The sequence below is a fragment of the Pristiophorus japonicus genome, chromosome 15 (genome assembly GCF_044704955.1).
Source record: "Pristiophorus japonicus isolate sPriJap1 chromosome 15, sPriJap1.hap1, whole genome shotgun sequence".
In the NCBI taxonomy this organism is placed as follows: Eukaryota; Metazoa; Chordata; class Chondrichthyes; family Pristiophoridae; genus Pristiophorus; species Pristiophorus japonicus.
In genome coordinates this window covers 140,679,146-140,701,933 of record NC_091991.1, presented here as the reverse complement: position 1 = coordinate 140,701,933, position 22,788 = coordinate 140,679,146, and the positions used below count along the sequence as shown (strand labels likewise).

The 22,788-nt window shown below is 39.4% G+C and overlaps 2 protein-coding genes across 6 annotated transcripts in view; one reads left to right on the top strand and one right to left on the bottom strand.

Moving 5' to 3' along the window:
- The window catches only part of LOC139281088 (ubinuclein-1-like), a 99,565-nt gene extending 77,561 nt beyond the window's left edge, over positions 1 to 22,004 (bottom strand). For all 3 annotated transcript variants that reach the window (XM_070901023.1, XM_070901021.1, XM_070901022.1), the window contains exons 1-5: positions 21,596 to 22,004; positions 12,864 to 12,956; positions 11,333 to 11,428; positions 6,057 to 6,200; positions 3,670 to 3,776 (exon numbers count right to left, since the gene is read on the bottom strand). In XM_070901023.1, coding sequence (XP_070757124.1) covers positions 3,670 to 3,776; positions 6,057 to 6,200; positions 11,333 to 11,428; positions 12,864 to 12,956; positions 21,596 to 21,838 — 683 coding nt within the window. In that variant the 5' untranslated portion in view covers positions 21,839 to 22,004. The remainder of the gene's footprint in view (positions 1 to 3,669; positions 3,777 to 6,056; positions 6,201 to 11,332; positions 11,429 to 12,863; positions 12,957 to 21,595) is intronic.
- A 222-nt stretch (positions 22,005 to 22,226) lies between these two features.
- The window catches only part of glyr1 (glyoxylate reductase 1 homolog (Arabidopsis)), a 58,597-nt gene continuing 58,035 nt past the window's right edge, over positions 22,227 to 22,788 (top strand). For all 3 annotated transcript variants that reach the window (XM_070901019.1, XM_070901018.1, XM_070901017.1), the window contains exons 1-2: positions 22,227 to 22,297; positions 22,416 to 22,452. In XM_070901019.1, the coding sequence (XP_070757120.1) occupies positions 22,260 to 22,297; positions 22,416 to 22,452 (75 nt within the window). In that variant the 5' untranslated portion in view covers positions 22,227 to 22,259. The remainder of the gene's footprint in view (positions 22,298 to 22,415; positions 22,453 to 22,788) is intronic.

Sequence of the window (22,788 nt, the reverse complement as noted above, 5' to 3'; positions counted from 1 at the left end):
GAAGCCTGTGTGAGACAGACTTATATTTTTATTCAAGTAGCCTGAAATTTTAAGGGGGGGGGGGGGGTTCCTCAGTCTCCTGCCATAACATTCTGCCAGTCTACCAATGTTATGGCAGGAGACTGAGGAACCCTCCCACTTAAATTCTGCGGGGGGGTTCCTCAGTCTCGGCCACAACATTGGTAGACTGGCAGAAACATCAGATAACATGTTTCTCTGGAGGTTCCGCCAGTCTCCCGCTGAAGTGACGGCTGGAAATCGGGAAAATCCCTATGGAATTTCAGGGCCTCGTCTCTTGAAATCTGGAGAAGTAACAATTCCTAAAGTATAAAAATAAGATTCAGTATTTGCTTATATCATGATTTCATGAACATTTCAAACTCTAACTCATATAAAATGTGGCCACTATTTCCCCTGAACTCAGTTCTTTTAAGATACCGTTTGGTGTACTGGGTGACACGAGGGTTTTCTTGAACACTCTCCTTTCACCTCTGGGGCCTGGCTCAAACACACCCTACACTGATGGAATTAAAGCTTTTGTGTTTTTTTTTAAACTCAAAACTGTACAAAATATTAGATGGGTACTCAGAACATAGTATCTAATCAAATGTCACACTTTACAGATTAAGATCACAGACTGAATTCACTATTTTTTTTCTAGTATCAGCTTTGATGTCACGGAGTGGTTTAGAATTGTGACCATTAAGTTGGAACTGGAGATGGTGCAATGGCAAGGAAAGGAGCAGTTTTCTGATCAAGGTGCCACCTTAATGTGTCCAATTTATATTTCAAATACATTTATAGGGTTCAATTTTGACCAGGAGTTGCTCAGTTTTTTTTGGGAGTAACTTGGTTTTTCTGGCGTAACTTAAAAATCCCCATTTTCTCCAATCAATTTGCACCAGTGTAACTGAATTAGTCACGATTTTTTTTTAAGTTTAGTTTTTTTTCTCAAAAGGAGGCGTTACCAGCCACCTACACCAGTTCTGCCCATTTAGGCAACTTTGGCCAGCTAATAGTTACTCCAAATCTACCTAGGCCAGCGTATGTGGCCACTTCAGAAAACCCTTGCGGAGAGTTAAAGAAATCGGCGCAGGTAGGTACATCGGAGGCCATTCAGCCTGGGATAGGGGAGGAAAGCGGAGAGGACCTGCCTGCACCTAAACCACCAAGCCTTACAAACCACCAAATCTTGTAAACAAAAAGTAATAAGAATTCAGTAAGAAATAAAAAATTGAAGTAAGTCCCACCTTCATCTTCAAACTCAGCCCGGGATGGCAGTGAGCCAGCTGGTGCGGGAGGCCACTCAGCCAGGGCTAGGGGCGGGCAGGAGAACTGATAGTGCTCATCAGTTCTCCTGCCCGCCCGCCCCTAGTCCTGGTTGAGTGGCCTCCCGCTGCGATTTCTAAGAGATCGATTGCACCGGGAGGCCACTCGGCCAGGGCGGGCAGGAGAACTAATAGAAATCATCGGCAAGCAGGAGCACTATCAGTTCTCCTGCCCGCCCGCCCCTAGCCCTGGCCAAGTGGCCTCCCGGTGTGATTTCTAACATTAAAGTGATTAAAGCTTCAAATCGATGCATTTACCAAAGTAGGGTTAAGCCTTTTCACTGTGGGTAGCTAAAGAAACATGCTACTTAAACGGAGTGCATCATGTGTTCATGCACACACAGCTCCCCAATTAGCAATGTATTTTCCAATTTAAGTCCATAAATTAGCATTTTCCAACCAAATTATTAAAACTTCACAATGTTTCTCCTCTACCCTCTTCCGCCATACATTCACAGGTTATCAAACACACTGCCACCCGCCAACCTCTTCAGCGAGCAATTTGACAGTCTGGCTCATATGCTTCAGGCAGCACTGTTTCACATAGATCAATGGAACTAAGCAGTCCGTGCAATTGCCACTCCATACCCCTACTCATATTTGGCCGGCATCGGGTCCCACACAGCAGCTGCAGCAAGCACACGGAGAGGATGGGGGCAGGGAGCTACTGCGCATGCGTGGACACTTCACTGCGCGTGTGCAGACACCCCAGCACTATTTTCGGCGCAGGACGCTGGCTCCACCCCCGACTCGATTGGCCACACTACGCGACCACAGGGAAGAGGCCGGACAGCGGCCAAAGATGGAAGGAAATTTTTCGGTGCACTTCTGAATGGAGAAAAGCGCCGCATCTCCGGTAAGTGCGCCGAAAAGCGGGCTGGGCCAAAATTGAGCCCATGGAAACTACTGGTTAATTAAGGTTGAGCGACAGCTTTCTCAGCAACCATATTAACTCTAAGAACAGCCAAGAAGCCACACCCAGAGAGTGACTTAGAAGGAGCAGGACAATATTCTATAGCAGAATTTTTATGGTCCGATAACACAAACTATTTTACACTGAAAAATTGGCCCAACAATTATATAGGACTCCACAAGATGCAAGAAAAATCTTTGCCAGGAAAAAGAATTGATTTTGTGGGTGTATATTACACGCTAAAAGTGCTTATAATGCTAACACTACTCTAATTTCTAAAAAAAAATACATACTTGTTCCAAGAAGTGCTGTTCCAAAAGCAAGTTTATTTTTGAGAGCAAAAGTCCTTTTTAAAAGAAATTCTACCCACACTATGCACCAACCCTGGGTAAAACAAGGCAAGCAACCTTCGGAGAGCTGCACAAAAGTGTATTGGTGGGTATACTGTGTCATCTTTTGTGTTTATATTTGAACAATTATGGGCTTAAACTATAACAGAGTCAATCCTGCTTTCCTTCATTCTGTCCCCAGGTTTGGGAGGGTGACAGAAAACAACCACAACACAGTGGCCCAGAAATTCCGGCCTCCCCGGGTCCATACGGAGTGTCTACGGACTCGAGAAGGCATCAGAAAAGCCAGTTTTCAGCAAACTGTGCATGCGCTTAAAACCGGCTTTTTTCCGATCTGTCAAGCTCCAGCTTGACAGATCATCTGCATCTCGGGTGCGAGGACATTTGCAAGGGCAAGATTGCGGTATTTACCCATATATTGCCCAGCATATGTCCTCAAAACTCTTGCACCTGATAAAAGCAGGTGCATAGCCTACGTTTACAGGCGTAAGAGTCTTAAAAAACACTTAAAACATAAAAAGTAAAATTAAAAATACCCACCCTGACCATTACATTAAATTTATTTTAAGACATCATTAAAAAAACATTGTAAAAACTCGGAAATGTTTTTTTTCGCCAAGATATTTATTAACTTTAATTTCAATTAATTTTAATTATGTGAGGTGTGTTTTTTATTTTTTTTAATTGGTGTTAGTGTTTGTTTTTTTATCAATTAATAGCAATGAGAACTCGTAGATACGGAGTTCCCATTGCTATTAATTGAGAATACTGTACCTGATTGGTTGAGCAGTCACACGTGACTGCATCTTCTGCGTGGGAACCTCAAGGACGGGAGCATGCTTCGCAGCGTGGGAAGAGAAGGCCTCTCCACCGGAATCACAGGCTCCTCCCGGACCACCAGGTACTTTCGGAAAAATTCTCCAGTCGGAGGCAATTGCCCGTGGGAAGCCTCCAACCAGAATTTCAGGGCTAATAACTCTCAAATTAAAAAGGTTGGCACTTCCAGTAACAATACTGAATCACCATTAGTACTATGTTGTTTCTCTGGAGTAGATGCTTAAAACTCCACATGACTTACCCAGCCGGTTTAGAAAGTTTCGATTTTTGAGATTTCTTTTCTTTCTCATGTCCATCTTCTTTTCTCCTTTTCTTCATCTTTTCATTTCCTTCTTTTAACTTCCGTTTCTTTAAAAAACAAAAGGAATATTAGAGAGAACCTAAAGCAACAGCTCAGAGATACTAAACTTCACCTAATTTGCATTATATAATTGAAAGCCACTTGAATTGTTCTTTATAATGCATGCACATGGCAGTTGTGGAAGTGATTTATAGTTCTCAACTAGGTTTTTAAAAAAAGCATCAGTGCAAGGTATTCATCCGATTCAGATGAAAATGATTTTAGATTATAAACCTCCTACAGATATTGCACATTCTGTATATAAAATATTAATTCATATATAGATTTTACTTGGAACCTTTATACCAGTGACAGGTCCAATCTTTGGGCAAATTGGTGTTGTAAGTTTTCCGCTGGTGTACCAAGATGGTGAAAGAAACAAGCTGTATTACAGAAACAAAGTTCCTAAATCCTGTTGTGATATAATCATCCCAAAATAATAAAAACACAATTTCACACAACGAAAAATAAATGATCCAATATATAAAAAGTTCCCACTCTTGTTTATTTCCCTGTCCGTTCTGTCTTATTAATACAAATTTAAAACTTTGTTACTTTTGCCTACCTAATCTGATCTATGCTATAAATTCTAAACATTTTCCCCTAAATGTTTCCTCTAATTCTGCCCTCTTGAGTATCCCTGATTATAATCGCTCAACCATTGGTGGCTGTGCCTTCTGTTGCCTAGGCCCTCAGCTCTGGAATTCGCTGCCTAAACCTCTCTGCCTCTCTAAATCTCTTTCCTCCTTCAAGATGTTCCTTAAATCCTACCTCTTTGACCAAGCTTTTGGTCACCTGCCCTAATTTCTCCTTATGGAGCTCGGTGCCAAATTGTTTTATCTCATAATACTCCTGTGAAGTGCCTTGGGACGTTTCACTATGTTAAAGGCGCTATATAAGTACAAGTTGTTGTTGTTAAATAAGTTAAAACCATCAAATAAATGTTCTCTTTTTTTCTTCCTATATTGGGAAATGAGAACAAATTTGGGGAAAAAAAAACAACTACTGGCTGAAAACTAGCAGGAAATTCACAAGCAATTAAAAGATTTACTCATTATAAATAATTTAATGTCGGACATTTTAAATTTACTTGCAGTAAACAGGGGAAAACACGAGGATCATGTGGACGTTTTCCCCTCCAGAAGGGTGCGAGTTATTGGCACGGAGTGCATGACTCAAAGCTGCCGTTATCAATGTAATTACTCTAATTCTGTTTGACTTCTCGGAAAATTAGATTCATGTTTAATAGAGAACAGTTGCTAAAAGATATGGAAAGAGATGGAGTTTCAGACAAGGTAAAAAACAAAACAAAAATCCACATTACAGAAACAAGACACAGAAGGGAAAGCAACAGAGAAAATCATCAAGTGGGTGAGATCAAAAGGGCAGAAAGAAAAAGAAAAAGAAAAATTCAAAAACTTTTCTTCAATTAACAAAATAGAACTGCAGCCACGGCTCGTCATCAGTCACACTGCAAACTGGAAATTGAGATTTTGGATAGCCCAACACAATAATTTTGGAACTATGGCCTAGGCCATACTTATAGTTCTGTATGCAGTCTTGGGAGGGCAGGGGATGTGCGGGTACTCGTTATAAAAAGGCCATTAAAGCTATACAAAGCATATGGTGTAGATTCACCAGCACGAATGGGAAACTATAATGAGGTGTCACGCCTCATCTGAAAGACGGCACCTTCGACAGTGCAACACTCCCTCAATACTGCACTGAAGTGTCAGCCTGGATTAGTGCTCAAGTTTCTGGAGTGCGACTTGAGCACATGACCATCTGATTCAGAGGCAAATGTGCTACCACTGAATACAGGCTGAATCTTGATATATATAAAATATACTTAAATATTTGAAACAGAAAAACATAAAGGACCCCAAGAAGGGTATGGGCAGTGGGATTATTTTCGGATTGCTCTAGCAAAGAACAATACAGATAAATGGTCAAAATGACCTCCATCTGTGCTCTAAACTTCTACAGTTCTATTTAAACAATCACCTTTTAAAAAGAGTATCAAAGGATATAGGGAGAGAGTCGAAAAATGTGTTTAGAGTAATTGGCAGAAGATAAAGCATAGCCATGGTAGGCCAAACATCCTCCTTCTGTGCAGTAATTTATATGGTTCTATGATCATATGTCAACATTGATCAAATACAATTCAGTTGGAAATCCTGGCAGTTTTTCTCTCAACAAATGTCAGATTGGACCTAATAGGATCTGAAATCCAAAGGTGCTGAAATATTACAAAACAACGGTAGCACTTAGCAATTTTCTTTTCTCACCTTTGGAGACTTTGTCTTTTTCTTGTCCTTTATAAAGTCTTCATCTCCATCTGATTCAGATGCTTGACGGAACTGCAATGTTCCACTATTGATGTAAAAACCACCCAGCTTAGTGGTCAAAGAGGCTGGAACAAGTTCATCATACTAGAACACCACAAAGAAGGAAGACATTAGGTGGGACCATGAACTGACAAGACACACTATTGAAAGGTGTACTAATTATCTGTTCCTTTGGGAAAAGACATGACTTATCTTATAATGGATTGACCAGGCTGATCACAGAAACATTACTTGCTGTCACTAACTTTACTTGTTGTAAATAGTGCAGTAGACCGAGTCTGTCATAAACTGCAGTACTACTGAGAAACTCTTATGAAATCACACACCACGACAATGAAACTATAGCTCATGAAAACGCTGAAATTCAGAGAGATTGTTCTGCAGCAAGCAACATACTTTCAGCAAACTGTTTTATAATATATATAGGACTGGATTGACTGTCTTATCCACTCACATCTTCTACTTAAGGGTTTTGCTATTTGTTTCCATTCCTGTAACTTTATTTCCCATCGCCTTTTGCCAACTGTTATCATTGTGACTGGAGATGGTGATATATGCACTGTCATGGAAATCCTTCACATTTGTATTGCAATCAGGTGACAGCGAGAGTCAGTGATATAAGGAAATTTGTTTTGTAGCAAGGTACAAGGATAATTCCCATTTTAGAATATATCTATAATGCCAAAACTAGTGTCAAAAGATATACTAGCACTTTCAATCAGGAATGTTATGGCATTTTTGGCAGGATTGGAGTTTAAAAAATATATAAAATCTTCAGCTTTTAAGTATTACAGTAAAGTAATGCGGGAAAAAAGCTCCTTCCTTCTAAGAAAATTCAGATGTTTAATTTCTGCCTAACAGAGATCAGACATTTAGTTAAACAAGTAGATACACGTTTTTCTTATCTGGATAGTGATGCCAAGCAGACAATGATTTTGAAATTTAATCCTGATGGCACTGCTCTGTACTTTGCCAGCAGTGAATGTGAAAATCCCTCTCCTCTTGTCAGACTGGCATCCAGAGCAAGATACCAATCCCTGTTGATTTTTTTGGAGCAATGTTTCACAAATGAAGCATTTTATCTGAAAAATGAACTCAGTATTGGCTTTTCCAATTCTGTCACAGTAGACAAGGGATTCAAACCCAGCTTTATTCATAAAGAGTACTTCAGCTAATTTTCTTGAAAAATAGGAGGGAGCCAAGCCATTCAATTCAAATACAAACATTGTGTGATTAGTTCAATGAGTGGCAGCTCTTTTTGAATTTAACAGTTATTTGAATTATGGTATAGGTAACTAAGTCAGAAACCTCCAAAGAGTGTTAGATAGGCCAGATAACTTCTGTAGTTTGTTAGAAGTTGTGAATATTTATTACATTCTATTACAACAATTAAATAGTTAAGTTTAACAATTGTTGCAAAAAGTGTTATACTACTATTCACTTGTTCTATTACTGTTTAATAATTGTTTGGCAGTTAAAGCTAAACTCTAATGAAGTATTATTTTGCTTCCTTCCAAAGACAAGGTGGATCCTGTGAAGGCACGGAGTAATTAATACCTTAAATGGCAAGATTTTAAATTGAGTAGACAAGCAGTGGGACTTTGATGTGCACATACACAGGTCATTAAAAAAAAAGTTGGCAGCCAAAGTAGATATCGCCAAAAAAAAGGCAATCAGAATGGTTTTCTATCTAAGAAAGAAAGACTTGGATTTATATAGGCCTTTCATGACCACCAGACATCTCAAAGCGTTTTACAGCAAATGAAATACTTTTGGAGTGTAGTCGCAGTTGTAATGTAATCGAGAGAGATAGAATGCAAAAGCAAGGCATTATTAGACTTACACGACCTTAGTTAGACTGCAGTTGGAATATTGTGTATCCCACCACAAGGGGTAGAAAAGCAATGGAAAAGGTGCAGGATAGATTCACTACAATGTTGCGATGGTTGAGCAGTTACAATTCTGAAGAGAGACTGAAGAAGTTAGGGAGGGGTCTGATCTCTGGAACTGATGAGGTTAAGGGGTGACCTGATAGAGGTCTCCAAGATTATGAATAGTCATGATAAGGTAAATAATAATATTGTTTCCACTGCTCAGTGAGATGGTAATAAGAAAATACAAATTTAAGATAACAAGAATTAAAGGAAAGTTAGAAAAACATTATTTACACTGAGGGTGGTTAGAATGTGGAATTCTCTGCCACAAACTGTTGTTGAAGCAAAGCCCAGCAACCCTTTAGAAAGGGAATTAGAAACAAAGGATTATTAAGTGATACAGCTATTGAGCAAGAGATAGGATGAGATTAGGTGGCTCATGAGGAGAAAAACACTGGCAAAGACGATGGGCCAAAAGTACTGCATCTCTACTGTAACATTTTCATCAAAATCACAACTATTCCCTATTTTAGCCAAAAGGTTAGAGAGGTGTCATGAAAACTATATATGCTTGAATGATGTGTTTGAAGACTTTGTTTAATTATTTTTCCTCCCCATTATTATCCTATGATGCAATTCCTTTTCTAATGATCAATTTTCATTTACAACACTCAAATCAACATTTGTCAACATTATAGACTCGGGGATTATAATTTATTTATTGCTTTTTCCCCACACAAGAACGTATTACCGTATTCCAAATACCTCTTGCTCTACAATAGGATGTTGACTGCATGACACAAGCATTAATAATGCACTCTATCAATCAGTGTTATTCAGTTGAGGTTGTGGGCTGAGCTCTGTTAACAACAAGCCCCAAAAGCTCATTGCTCCTTCGGCGACAGGTTTATATTTTTAATGTACAACGAGCATAGACCTGTACAACAAATGACCACAGAAATGTACCAAAGAAGAAACAATTAGATGCACTTTGGTAACAGAAGGGAGAGTGCCGGTGGGATGCAGCTATCAAAAAGGGATAAGCTTGTTGGGTTTTATCTTGTTCTAAAAATTTTTATATTATGATTTCTAAGCTCCTGTCTTACAGCCAGTCTTAGAGAAATAGAAAGAATTCCCAGTGAGGTTCTGAATATTCTGCTCATCACATTCAAAGCTTTCCTCCCCCTCCAGATGGGACCATTAAAAAAAAACTGAACATGAAAAACAGCTAGTGCAAACTGTTACATAATATCACCACGCACTGTAGTGTGGCAACTATATAAATATCTCTACATTAAAGATCCCACTGCTGAAAATGGGCGCGTTCGTGCGAATGTGATTTTCCAGCTATGTGTGACGGCTGCTATAATGTGGTAGCATTAATAAAATTAAGTGTCATTTTGATTCCCGATAGTTGGCCTTGAGTGGTTGCTGAGCATACGTTATACTTTAAGTAGTGGGGAATGTACCAGCAAACTTTCAGAAGGCTTTCGACAAGGTCCCACACAAGAGATTAATGTGCAAAGTTAAAGCACATGGGATTGGGGGTAGTGTGCTGACGTGGATTGAGAACTGGTTGTCAGACAGGAAGCAAAGAGTAGGAGTAAATGGGTACTTTTCAGAATGGCAGGCAGTGACTAGTGGGGTACCGCAAGGTTCTGTGCTGGGGCCCCAGCTGTTTACATTGTACATTAATGATTTAGACGAGGGGATTAAATGTAGTATCTCCAAATTTGCGGATGACACTAAGTTGGGTGGCAGTGTGAGCTGCGAGGAGGATGCTATGAGGCTGCAGAGTGACTTGGATAGGTTAGGTGAGTGGGCAAATGCATGGCAGATGAAGTATAATGTGGATAAATGTGAGGTTATCCACTTTGATGGTAAAAACAGAGAGACAGACTATTATCTGAATGGTGACAGATTAGGAAAAGGGGAGGTGCAACGAGACCTGGGTGTCATGGTACATCAGTCATTGAAGGTTGGCATGCAGGTACAGCAGGCGGTTAAGAAAGCAAATGGCATGTTGGCCTTCATAGCGAGGGGATTTGAGTACAGGGGCAGGGAGGTGTTGCTACAGTTGTACAGGGCCTTGGTGACGCCACACCTTGAGTATTGTGTACAGTTTTGGTCTCCTAACTTGAGGAAGGACATTCTTGCTATTGAGGGAGTGCAGCGAAGGTTCACCAGACTGATTCCCGGGATGGTGGGACTGACCTATCAAGAAAGACTGGATCAACTGGGCTTGTATTCACTGGAGTTCAGAAGAATGAGAGGGGACCTCATAGAAACGTTTAAAATTCTGACGGGTTTAGATGCAGGAAGAATGTTCCCAATGTTGGGGAAGTCCAGAACCAGGGGTCACAGTCTAAGGATAAGGGGTAAGCCATTTAGGACCGAGATGAGGAGAAACTTCTTCACCCAGAAAGTAGTTGAGGCCAATTCACTAAATATATTCAAAAGGGAGTTAGATGAAGTCCTTACTACTCGGGGGATCAAGGGGTATGGCGAGAAAGCAGGAAGGGGGTACTGAAGTGCATGTTCAGCCATGAACTCATTGAATGACGGTGCAGGCTGGAGGGGCTGAATGGCCTACTCCTGCACCTATTTTCTATGTTTCTATGTAAACACAACAATGACAAACTGATAACACCACCCAAGCTTTCTTGACAGAACCATGTATTCTCTTTTGCCATCTGTACCTTATAACATTAAAATACATCAATGTTCTTCCTCACCTCAGTAACTGGCATCATACAACACCATGATTTTTTCACATCCAATTTCAATCCATCTAGGTTCAACAAACTGGAATATCTCGGGCTCTTTCCATAATAATGAGCAATGTAATTTACTGCACCATACACAGAAAATGCCCAACTACCTACATGGGAAGACTGCTAAAGGTCTCACACAGGTAAGTACCTTGATGACACAAAGACTGAGAACTCCTCCAGGCATATTGCTTCTCAATATATTTCACCCTAACTTCATACACAAAACAGAAGGAAATATCAAAGATTGTTCCGATTTTGTAGCAAGAACTACACACTATGACACATTATTAGAAGCATTTCTTTTAAAATAGAGCAGGGAAAAAAGATTCAACTGTTTTCTGTGCATAAAATTGAGCATCTTCTATGAATTCTTACTGATTTCTAAATAGAAGGATTTATCTCTTGAGGGAAAGAAAGGAGGAAAAGAAAGAAAGGAGAGAAGAACTTGCATTTATATAGTGCTTTTTATTTACTCAGGGCATCCTAAAGTACGCCACAGCCAATGAATTACTTTTGAAGAGTTGTCACTGTTGCTTATAGACAGCACTAGCTAATTGGTTTTACTTACAGCTTCGGAGTTATCAATAAATGGGTCAGTTTCATCATATCCATAACCCATGTCGATAAGATCTTGGATACGATCCTTTCTCCGTTTCTTTGCACCCTAAAATGTAAAAACTATACATGAACAGACATCATTAATTGTAATGGTGTTACTTAGTAATTCAATCAGTCTCTACTCCAGTTCCATGCAGCTAAGGAAAGTCAACCTTTCTTCAAGTTCTGAATGATGTTCTGCTTCACCAAGTTCAATCTCTTCACTCACTAGATGAAGTGAGCCTTTGGCTTAGTGGGAGCATTCCCGCCTGAGTCAGAGGTGGAGGGTTCGAACCACGCTCCAGTCCTGGTGAGTGGAGCTCTGGCTCCAAATTGCAGTTTGACATCCAGCAGGATACTGATGGGTATGGGTGTGGGTGCCCCCCCCCCCCAACACACACAATGTATGGGTCGTGGGAGCCCATAAAATCCTCCTGCTGTAGAAGACTAACCATCATATTGACTGGTATAAAATGGTAGTGGCCATGGAAGAAGCATTCACATCACAGTTTGTTAACCAGCCAGTGACTCCTTCCACTACTTCATGGTATTCTCAAGGGAAGAATGTGAAGCTATGAAAACAATTCAAGATTTGAATAACTGGTCGGAAGGTACAAGTTTAGAATTAACCTTGGAACTGAACTGCCTCCAGCAACAGATCATGAATTCTGATAAAATTTGATTGCTGCTATGTTCATGTCAGAAATACTTGGAAATTATATTTCTAACAGCTAACTCCTAAATAACAATTAATGGTTGGGATTTGCTGCACTTTTGGTTATTTGCTTTCAGATAGTGATTAAAGAGTAAATGCCTGAAAATGTGGGGCTTTTCCGTGGTAATATCGCGGTTAAATACATTAAATGTTAAGCCTTGTTGGAATAGGTGTAGCTGGGGTTTTAATAGTATATCAACTCCTAAACAAACATTCTGGCCCTGAAAAACTATTTTTTTTATAATTGAGTGTCAAATTTATCCATTGTAAAAAAAATTACAATTTAAAAAAAACTTTTTTTAAAAAAGTTTGTTCGTGATATTTCAGCTTCTACCGTATCCCCATGCGAGAGTCCCAATCTTTATTTCACTCTCTAACATTTTTTAAAAGTCCAGATAAAAGCAGCTTCTCATACAGTCCGATGTGGGGAAGAAACTTATGAAGACACCTTATAATACAGTAACTTGATTTTAAATATGGATCTCCACATCAATTGAGGCATCTGTTAGGGTGAAGAGGGATTCTGAATCCAATACTAAGAACTTTGCAAACTGGTCTGGTTGTACAGCATTAACCATTAGATTGTAGATTTAACCATTATTTTTATTAATTTTTGTAACTGGTAGTTTAGAGTACAAAAGATTGCCTGGATGGAAATTATCTTACAAAATAAATGAGCAGCAAAACAACTTTTTGTACTAAGTGGTTTCTTCATCTGTTTGATAATGTAGATATAAAAGAGATGTGAGCTTTATTTATGTGAAAAAAGAGAGTAAGCAGGACTCACATATTTTTCTTCAAATTTCTTCGCCAAAGTCTCAATTTCTTCTTCCCTTTTGCCATCATTAAAAGGAGCATCCAAATGTTTAGCTGCATCTTTCTACAATTAAAAAAAAATCAAAATCAGCACCACTATCTAGAACACGAAAATAAGAGTTGTGAGATTATCTCATAGGATAAGGATTTTTCAGTTTCTGTTCTCCTCAGCAGTGAGAGGATGTGTTTGCCCATTACTGCTCTAGAACCTGCCACTAGGAGGTGCATGTAGAAAACCAAATAGCTGTCTTTTGCCATTGTTGGGCCTAACCTGCCAGTAAAAGCAAGATGCAACAAAGAGCATCATGTTATTCACTCCAGCTGATTGCAAGACTTTCTCTGAAACTTGGAGCACCTTGTACATGCACTGCATTGTGTGCCATATACACACCAGTGCATGGAGGGGCTTTAAGTTTCAAAGCAAGGTAGAGCATGCAGAGGTGTTTAACTGGGATAATCCGATTGCAACACACTATGCCTACCTACCAGCACACTGTCGTACTTATGGCAGTCAATAGCACAAAAGGCCGTTGGGAACTGGATTATGAAGCAATGTGTTGGCTCTTCCTGTCAAACAGAAACAAACATTGCTTTGTCAGCAGACCACCTGGGTAGGTTTCCATGGAAGCAACACGGAGATGAGACTGGATTTGGTCATATTTTCACTCCACCTTTACACCATTATTCTCATAAGCCTGGCATAAAAATCCTAGTATCACACACAAGTGTCTAGACAAATTAATTGTACAATACACATACGCAGACACCAAGATTCACAGTATTTCCACCTTTAAAAAAAACCTGCGGCATGGAGTGTCAGATATTTGCTCAGTAGAGCAATATAATATTAACATGAACTATCTGCTGTCTGCACAAAAGGTCTTTCTTCTGCTATGCATGCACGAGCTTCCTTCCAGAATTAGATTGGATTCCTTCCAAAAGAAACCAGTTACAACGTTATCCTCACTATGCAATAAGAAAAATAACCATCCTGAGCCTGTCAATGTGAGGAAAGATTCTAGATACAATAAAAAGTGACCAGGGAGAAGAGAACACAATGTATTCTTTTCTTCCCTGTTATTTTAAGTCTATCTGTGCCAATCTGGTCCTCTGAAATTGCACACAATGGTGAATGAAATGGAGATAAACAGCTTTCTTAAAGATTTCATAATAAGAAACAAGTTGCATTCAAAAATACATAAACCCCGCAAAAGAAAATTCAGTCATGGTTACAAGTATATTAAAGATTAAACGTTTTACTTTAAATACTTTGTCATATAAACAAGCTGATATTACAGAATAGCAACACTAAAACAGTTTGCAGGAATGTACAGTATTCAGATACCACATGAATCACTGTTTACCTATTCCTTTATGGTATCTAGAACCAAATGGCAAGAACCAGAGGAACTGTGCACAGGAGAAACAACCACCCAAACTGGGACTACTTCCAAAATGTTTTTAAGGCGCAATATTAAAGGTCTGGAGATCAGTCAGCAGCTTGCAGGAATCACTGATCCGATATAGACCTTTGTGTGAAGAGGGAGTACAGCTGTAAAATGTTCTTAACTGTAGAACACAATGAGCCGTGTCAATGTTAACAGTTGAGATCAATATGGCTTTATTTACAGGGTTTCATCTAATGGACTAGCATTCAGTTCAAGCCCCAAATGCTGCCAATCTTTCACTCAGGATGTCAAAACAACCAGATATTTATGTACATAGATTATATTTATAATACAAAATATATATCTTAAATCAAACAGAGGGGAATATCAGCTTGTTCCTTTTTTTATGCATTCCCAGTTTTTATGCATTTACAATTTTAACATCCTATGTATCAAGTGCTATTAACAATTCAAAGTCAAATCCTTCGTCAGATTTCAGTACTTTTTCTGAAGATTTTATACATTTATTATTTTAGCCCTTTCATTTACTGATTCTTTCTGTAGCTTCCAAAACACTCATACTTTTCATCAGATTGTTGCTTAAAAAATATCTGTAATGCAGAATAAATTTAACACACGAATGTATGGAACCAGACAATATTCCCAGAATATACAAACGATAATTAAGTTTCCCACAAACTTGGTAATGCGAACCGGTCCTATCAAGTAATACAATAGGTCTTTCAGGTCCTACATCATTAAATGTATATACCCTCTTCTACATCAAGCAATATTAATTTCACTGTCAAAAATGGCAGCACAAAATATTCATTATATATAACCTGGATAATATCAGAATGTGAATCCAAGGCAGCAATGCAATGCCAGATTTCAAATGCCAAACAGAAACAGAGAGCTTCTTGCAATGTGACATCATCTGAGCCCCTCAACTGGGTTAATGTCCTGTAATTCACTTACAAGTTACCCATCATTTTCCATCTATACCCCATCACTATTACTTACTGGACAAAAGTTTTCAGCACACGCATAACTCTCCAGAGTTAGAATTCATATTAAACACCCAACAAATCACAAACCAAACAAACAATCAGAAAGAAAGCTAGTTATTTCCTGCTGTTTTTTCTGACCTTGAAATAACCTTGATGAACTGGTGAGATAATGGGAGAAGCCAAGCAACAGAATTCCAGAGAACCTTTCAACAACAATCTCTAATTAATCACAAGACTTATTTAGATCACCCCTCCATAGAGAATACCTAATCAGTGTTCTTAAAGGATAGGCACAGGTTAACAGCCAACAACAACTAACATTTACATAATGGCTCGAATGTAGAAACCTGCTGCAAGGTGCTTCACAGAGGAATTCTAAAAAGACGGATGCCAAGCCAGAGAAGGAGAAATTAGGAGGAATGATCAAAAGGAGGGTCTTAAAAGGAGAGGAATGGGAAGAGGCAAAGGCGCCTGAGAGAGAATTCCAGAGCATGGAGTCTAGGTAACTGAAGACATGACTACCAATGGTATTATGAAGGGAAGGGTGGAAGCACGGGAGGTCTGAATCAGAGTAACAGAGAGCTGGAGGAAATTACAGAGATGGGAGGGATGTGGCCATGAAAGAATTTAAACACAGGGATGAGAATTTTAAATATGAAGTGTTGGCAGATTAAATGCCAATGTAGGTCAGGGGTGATGGGTGAACAGGATTTGGTGCGGCTAGCATACATGCAGCAGAGTTTTGGATAAGCTGAAGTTTACAAAGCGTGGAACATAGGAGGAGAGCAGTGACCTAATCAAACCTGGGAGGTGACAAACGCATGGATGAGGTTTTCAACTGTAGTTGGGATGAACAAAACAACTGTGCATCCCGTGACCAACACCACAGAGATCAGCTAGTTAAAACAAAATATTTGTAAGATTGCTTTATTTCTAGATCAGTGCATGAATACTAGCATAATTATCAAAGGACTAAAATGCAATTCAACAGTATTTAAACCACAGTCGTTACTACTGTTCAGGGTCAATGTAGGTTACCATATAGGGCTTATTCAATTTTGTTTTGAATATCAATTACAAGTCTTAGAATAGATTCACAGACCATTAATTTGTATAACACATATTCTTCAGGTCTGTGAAAACTGCTAATTATAGCAGCTTGCTGTCAGTTAGAGGTCCAAAACATCAAGGTTGTTAATACTGCTGAAGAATGCATTTGGCGATATCTAGTCAGTATTTTCTGACTTTGAGGGGTAACAATGTCCACACTGGACCTTCATCAGAAATTGTGCAAATTAGCTTTGACAACCTTGCACACTGAAGTGCAGGATGCTTTTTGGGAATTTGAATACAAACCCATACGTTTACTCAGTTCTGAAGACAGCAATACTGGCTTAGTTAGATAATCCTAAAGAATAATCATATGATCTTGTATCTTGAACAGATGCTCTATTACTATCAACCGTTTACACAAATACACCAATGCTTTCACTGCACAAATGTAAAAAGTTTTAACAAAATGTACTAAAGAAATAGAGTCTTAGAAAAACAAAACACTGGTAGACATAAATGTAGATTAACGTCACCTGGATTTTGTTTATTTGATATAGCTTCCTATGAAATGGTTATAATTATATTGAACTGAAATACTAATTACTGTACCAGTCAGTCCATTTTATTTCCTGCATATTGAAATTAATTTGCGTATGTGCACAGCACTTAACATTATAAATATGGAATTATAGTGAAAACATAATATGCTAACCAACCATAATTCTCAGTTGCAAACAATGGGAAAAAGACCAGAAAGGATGTTCTGAGGGTGAGGGGAGAGCAAAAGAGAGAGAGACAGACAGACAGAAGGGTGAGAAAGAGAGGGGGGGGCGGGGGGGGAGAGGAGAAGGGAGGAGAGAGAGAGAGAGAGAGAGAGAGAGAGAGAGAGAGAGAGAGAGAGAGAGAGAGAGAGAGAGAGAGCAAGAGATTATCCTCCAATTCAAGTAATAGCATCCGTACAATTTCACTTTCAAAGTCATAATTCTGAGATTACTGTTTTCATATAGAACTAGTTTACATGTAGGAAACCCTGGGGTTTCAAACATCCTTATACCACTACTAATGGAACAGAAGGACAGGATATGTCTCGCCACTATTGTGAAAGATACAACATTCTGCCATGTAGAGGAATAATGGGAGCAAACATATAGAAAACTAATCCCTTGACAGCTTGCTGAACCAGTATTTGACATTAAAAAGCAAAAAAAGATTACTTGAGCTCATAATGTTACATTGCAAATGATGGAAAATTGAATTTGTATTAAGTCAAGCACAGATCACATTCTTGATTCCTTTGGTCAGCAAGAACAAGAATAAAAGTGAACTATGTTCCAAGTGGTGAAAAATGTTCCCCTTCAAATGAATTTCTTAATATTATTTTGGGCTATTTTTGAATGTTTCAAATGTTCACTTCAACATGTTGATCCTAATCAAAATGAGATGCGAGACCATACAGCATCAAATGTCTAAGCACCAACTTTGCATTCTCCACATAATTCCCAGTTTGTTGTAATGCATCAGAAAATCAAAAATGTACCTGGGCATTTGTCTAAAAAGAAAGTAAAGTATTTGGCACTGCAGACAAGTTGCATCTCCACCAAACACACTGATCACAGAGTTCAACTTATTAACAAATGCCTGTGAATTAAGTGTCAGGGAGGTGCACTTTAACAAGATCCAGCTACTTATCTGCAGCAGGGAAGCTCGCATGGAAAAACTGATTCATTCTAAGGACAATCCACCATGTGACCTTATGCATGAGACAACTGCTGTTAACACGTTTGGATCTGGTACTACAGTAAATGACCTTGCAATAGGAATTTGATGTCAACTGCACTGAATGTGCAGTACTGGCCACTTCAGTGTATGCCAGGGTGATATTGATGAGTCTGTGATCAATAGGTTCAACCCTCTTCCCTCCCAACTATTCAAAAGACTATTTGCCATTATTTTTCTGTCAAATGTATCTCCAAAATGAAAACAGATTTGAATTCTGTGAAGGAACAAGAGCCGTCAGATGTCAGCCCTTCAATTAAAACAATCTTGCCTGGCAGATCAACTACATCCACAAAATGATTTCATTTGAAGACTGAATACTTCAGTACATTAACAAAACATTTTTGTTCTGCATCAGGTAGTTGATATAAAATTACATTTTTGGAGTTGCATTCAAGGATCTTCCAGTCAAATCCGTCAATTGTACAATTCTTTTCCTCAGCAGTGAGCATTACCTTTTACAGAGAATTACTTGTAGAATGTATTTGTATCAGTAAATGTGAGCAGATGTATTTTCCTTAAAAGAATAACAGTAATTATACTCTGGATAGAAGTGCTGTGGAAGTTTAGAGGGTCTTTTTTTTGTTAGAACGCAGATTCTGACATGATAGGAGTGTGTAAAATGATGAAAGGATGGGAGAGTGTAGTTAGGAGTATAATGTCTCCAGCACTTGAAGGATCAAGAATGAGGGGCAAGCAATAGAAGATTCAATGCAAAAGATTTAGAAAAGGGAGGAGAAAGTTCTTCACACAAAGAGTTGTGACGCTATGGAATTCAATTTCTGGGTCTGTGGTTGAGGCAGAAACGCGTCAACATTTAGATTGGATAGGTGAATGAAGGAAAAGGGGTTGAAGGGATACGAGAACTATTTACTTACGTGGAGGATCACCACATTGATCACGTTGGGCCGAGCAATCTATTTCTGTGTTGTAACTTTTATGTACTTCTGAAAGACCAGTAACTTTTAACTACTTCCCCACTTGAAAAGCAGACAACCACTCTAACTGACAGCTATTTTATATGTGGCAACTCAAGTGAGCCGAAGCTAATTGAGGTCACCACTGTAGTCATGATTTGTGATCTAACCTTAGAAAGTTCCCTTTTTGCAATGAAAAAGAAAATAAGCATTTGGAGTACATGGAAGAGTTGCCTGAAATAATGGTGTGCCCTGTTTATTTTTTAACATTCAGCCTGAAGAGGTTTTTGGGGAGATTTATAGATCCGCAACGGACGCGGATTCACAGATTGTTGTCAGCAAAAAAATTGCAATTATTTGGCTGGAGGCATTGATACTAAAGGAGTGAAACATGGCTTAAAATTGACCTGCATCACATACACTTTTTAAATTGCATGCTAAAAAAGACCTTTGACCACAAATGTACAGCAGCTATTGTAAATCCAAACTGCATTTGCACTACTAGAGGTGGATGAAGAAAATTAAATTAGACTTAACAAGAAAGGAAATCCTAACAGAAGGAATGAAATCTTGCACTACTGATTATACTTCCAATTATTGATAAGATACTGAGTATTGATTTCTAAAATAGATGACATTATATCATGCCCCAAGTATTTCTATTTTTACTCACAAAATTCATAATTGAGAAACTGTGAAAGGAAAAAAAGACAAAAAAATTTTAATTATTATGTCAATCCAGCTGATTAGGTCTATTAGATTTTCCTTTCTTTTTAAATTGCAATACAACCAGGTATTCCATGGGCAGAAATGTCTTCACCATTGTGGAAATCTTGCATTTACCTTATTTTCTCAACATCTGTTTGGTTTTAAGAATTTGTAACCGCAGTATGCTGAGCAAGAATCAAAACTACAGATGCCCTAACATTTCTTCATCCCCAACCATTGCAACCAATTCTGAGCCTTTATAGGTTAAATATCAACTTCAACTAGACTTTAACATCTTTTTACAGGCAAAATGTTGTATTTCGGGTTGAATGCTTTACACTGCGGACAGCATTAGCCTATACTATTGTTTGCACTGCTTCTCCACTTACAGCATGTCACGTGCACAGGAAAGTTCACTCTACTCGAGCCAAATGAGATGGCTGGGCACCAAACTCAGGTTGCATGTACATTACAAATATAGCATTGGTGTGAAGCTCTGCAAGACTCACAGGATGACATCTCTAATTAAGTCAAGAGGAAGGTCTCACTTTGCTTTGCTCCAGTCTGATCAAGCTTGATTCTAGATTTCCACTACAATTTTACTGTTGTTGCAAAACAAAATTGTATAAATGTCATCTCCAAAGCACATCCTTCGCCTCAATGTGATACCTTTTGTTCCCTCGGATACTTTGGTTATACCGCACACTGGGAACGTAGACAAAACTTATTTCATTTTTTAATTCCTTCAGCCAGATCAGAGCTAACTTTCATCTTATCAATTTAGACAGGATTTGTACACAGGGCAGCGTTGTAGTTGCCCAGACGCCACCATTCAAACTATATTTTGTTATGTTTAAGCAAAAGTATGACATGCATATTGTTTTGAATTGAAGCAGTACACCAACAGTTTCAGTAAAATTTTAAAAAGTAATTAGCAAAACCACAACAGTCAGAAATAATTTCAGAACATCCAAACCTTAGTGGTCCAGGGAGCATCCAATTGCCCACTCAGAACGGAGTGAAACAGCAGCTAAAGTTGTTACTAAAAATGTAATAATACATTTTTGTTGAATATAACCAGGGCTAAATAGATAGTACTAACCAGTTGCCAGCTATCAAACTTTCCCCTTTTGCATATGGACGTTAAGTTAAAAAAAAAGGCATGCATGGCTATCTTAAAGCTGTAACCTCCTTTTCCCATATTATTTAGCTATAGTTGCTTGTCAATAATTTGAAAGTACTTATTTATATATTGAAAATCAAACAGCAATATTTTAATTGCTCATGATAACTCAAAACATTACGTGAGCAAGACAAGTAACGATGTCGTTTTATGATATTGGGCCTACCGAAGATCGAGGAGAACACAGCATTAGAAATAACGCATAGTTAAAGCGGAATATTAGTTATCACCTAATCTATTTAAACAGTACTCCCCAGGCCGATCTCCAGCTGTTTGAAACACAAACTTCCAGTCGCAAAATCAAGAATTAATGGGGAGCTCAAAAAACTCAAACGGTACCACTGCTGAATTATGGTTTCTCATCTGAGTCACATGCCAGCCAGATCGGTGTGCGCATTACCATCTGTCCCTCGCTCTAAGAGAGAACACTGGCTGAGCAGGATTAACATGTCGATGCAAACTCACAACAACTAAGTAGAAAAAAGCAGAGCCAATTTCATGTACCGATCGGAGAAGTCGTGAGAGTGTCCGCCTCTCTAAGTAACTTAAAATACATAGATATGGTCTCCATAATAGCAATTGCTGGGCGGGTGGGGTGACTCCAGGTTGAGCCCATCTCCGTTACTTTTCACCCCAACTCTAAGCCTCAAACGTCAAGGCTGGCTTACCTTCCGCAATCTCATTAACTCGGGGTAAAAAAACTCGGGACAACTCTTCTCGCTCGACTCAAAGAGAGCCAGCGTGTGGCGCGATGTGACGGCCGACAATTCCCCCTTCAACACCACCACCGCCACCGCCACCTTCTCTTCTTCCTCTTCCTCCTCCTCCTCCCCTCCGTCTTCTTTCTTTTTCTTTAGCGAAGGAGCCGAGACGGGAAGCGTAGTCAGGGAGACTCGCCGCGGCTCGGCCATGTTCCGAGTTGTGCAGGCTTATTCGCTTTCGTCACCACTTCTCGCCCGGCTCTCTTGCTGGCCTACCGGTGGTGGTGGTGGCGGACGTGTCTGGAACAATCACAATCCTCTTCAACAGCAACAAAAACAAACCCCACAAACTTCGGCCGCCGCCATCTTCCCGACCTGCGCGCCGCCGTGCGCACGCGCACGCACAACGCCTCACATCATTTTTTGGACTTCAAGAATTTCTCTTCTTGCGATAGCTGTTGAGCTAAGGGCGAGGCAGCTTGTAATAGGCATTTGGAAATCGTTTATAAAATACATCTGAAGGAATTCAGGACGTTGACCTTTAACCTGTGCCAGGGTCACGTGGGAGGGAGGGTGTGGGTTGTGGTTGTGGGCTTGGGGCGGGCGATGGACGAGTCGCAGTGCGAGTAAGATGGCGACAGTGAGTTTACGGGTGGGAGATCTGGTCTGGTAAGAGACGACACAGCTTTTCGGTGCACTGGTTTTATGCGATCACTGTTCAGTGTTTTTTTAAGCAATGTCACTGAGTATCTTTTAAATCTGGTTTTCTTTTTGTGTTTTTTTCCAGGGGGAAGCTGGGGGGGTATCCGCCCTGGCCCGGAAAGGTGAGTCAGTCACACAAAATAAGCAGCGTATAAGCGTGTTGAAATGTATTAAAAACTGTAACCTGTTGCCTAACGTCAGGAAACAGCGGGTTTATGGAAGAAGGCCACTCAAATAAAATGGAGGGGGGAAGGGCAGTATGGTGGTTTGGCTGAGACTAATACAAAAGATCCCATGACTGACCCCTTCTTTACTTTCTGAGAATGAGGAAATCATAATGTTTATTGTACAAATCGTGGGACTACTTCATTTTGTGTGCATTTTATCGAACACCAAACCTCGCGTGTTATTTTACAGGAACTGTTAGTGGAGCTTGACTGCTCGCTGTGATTGCTATC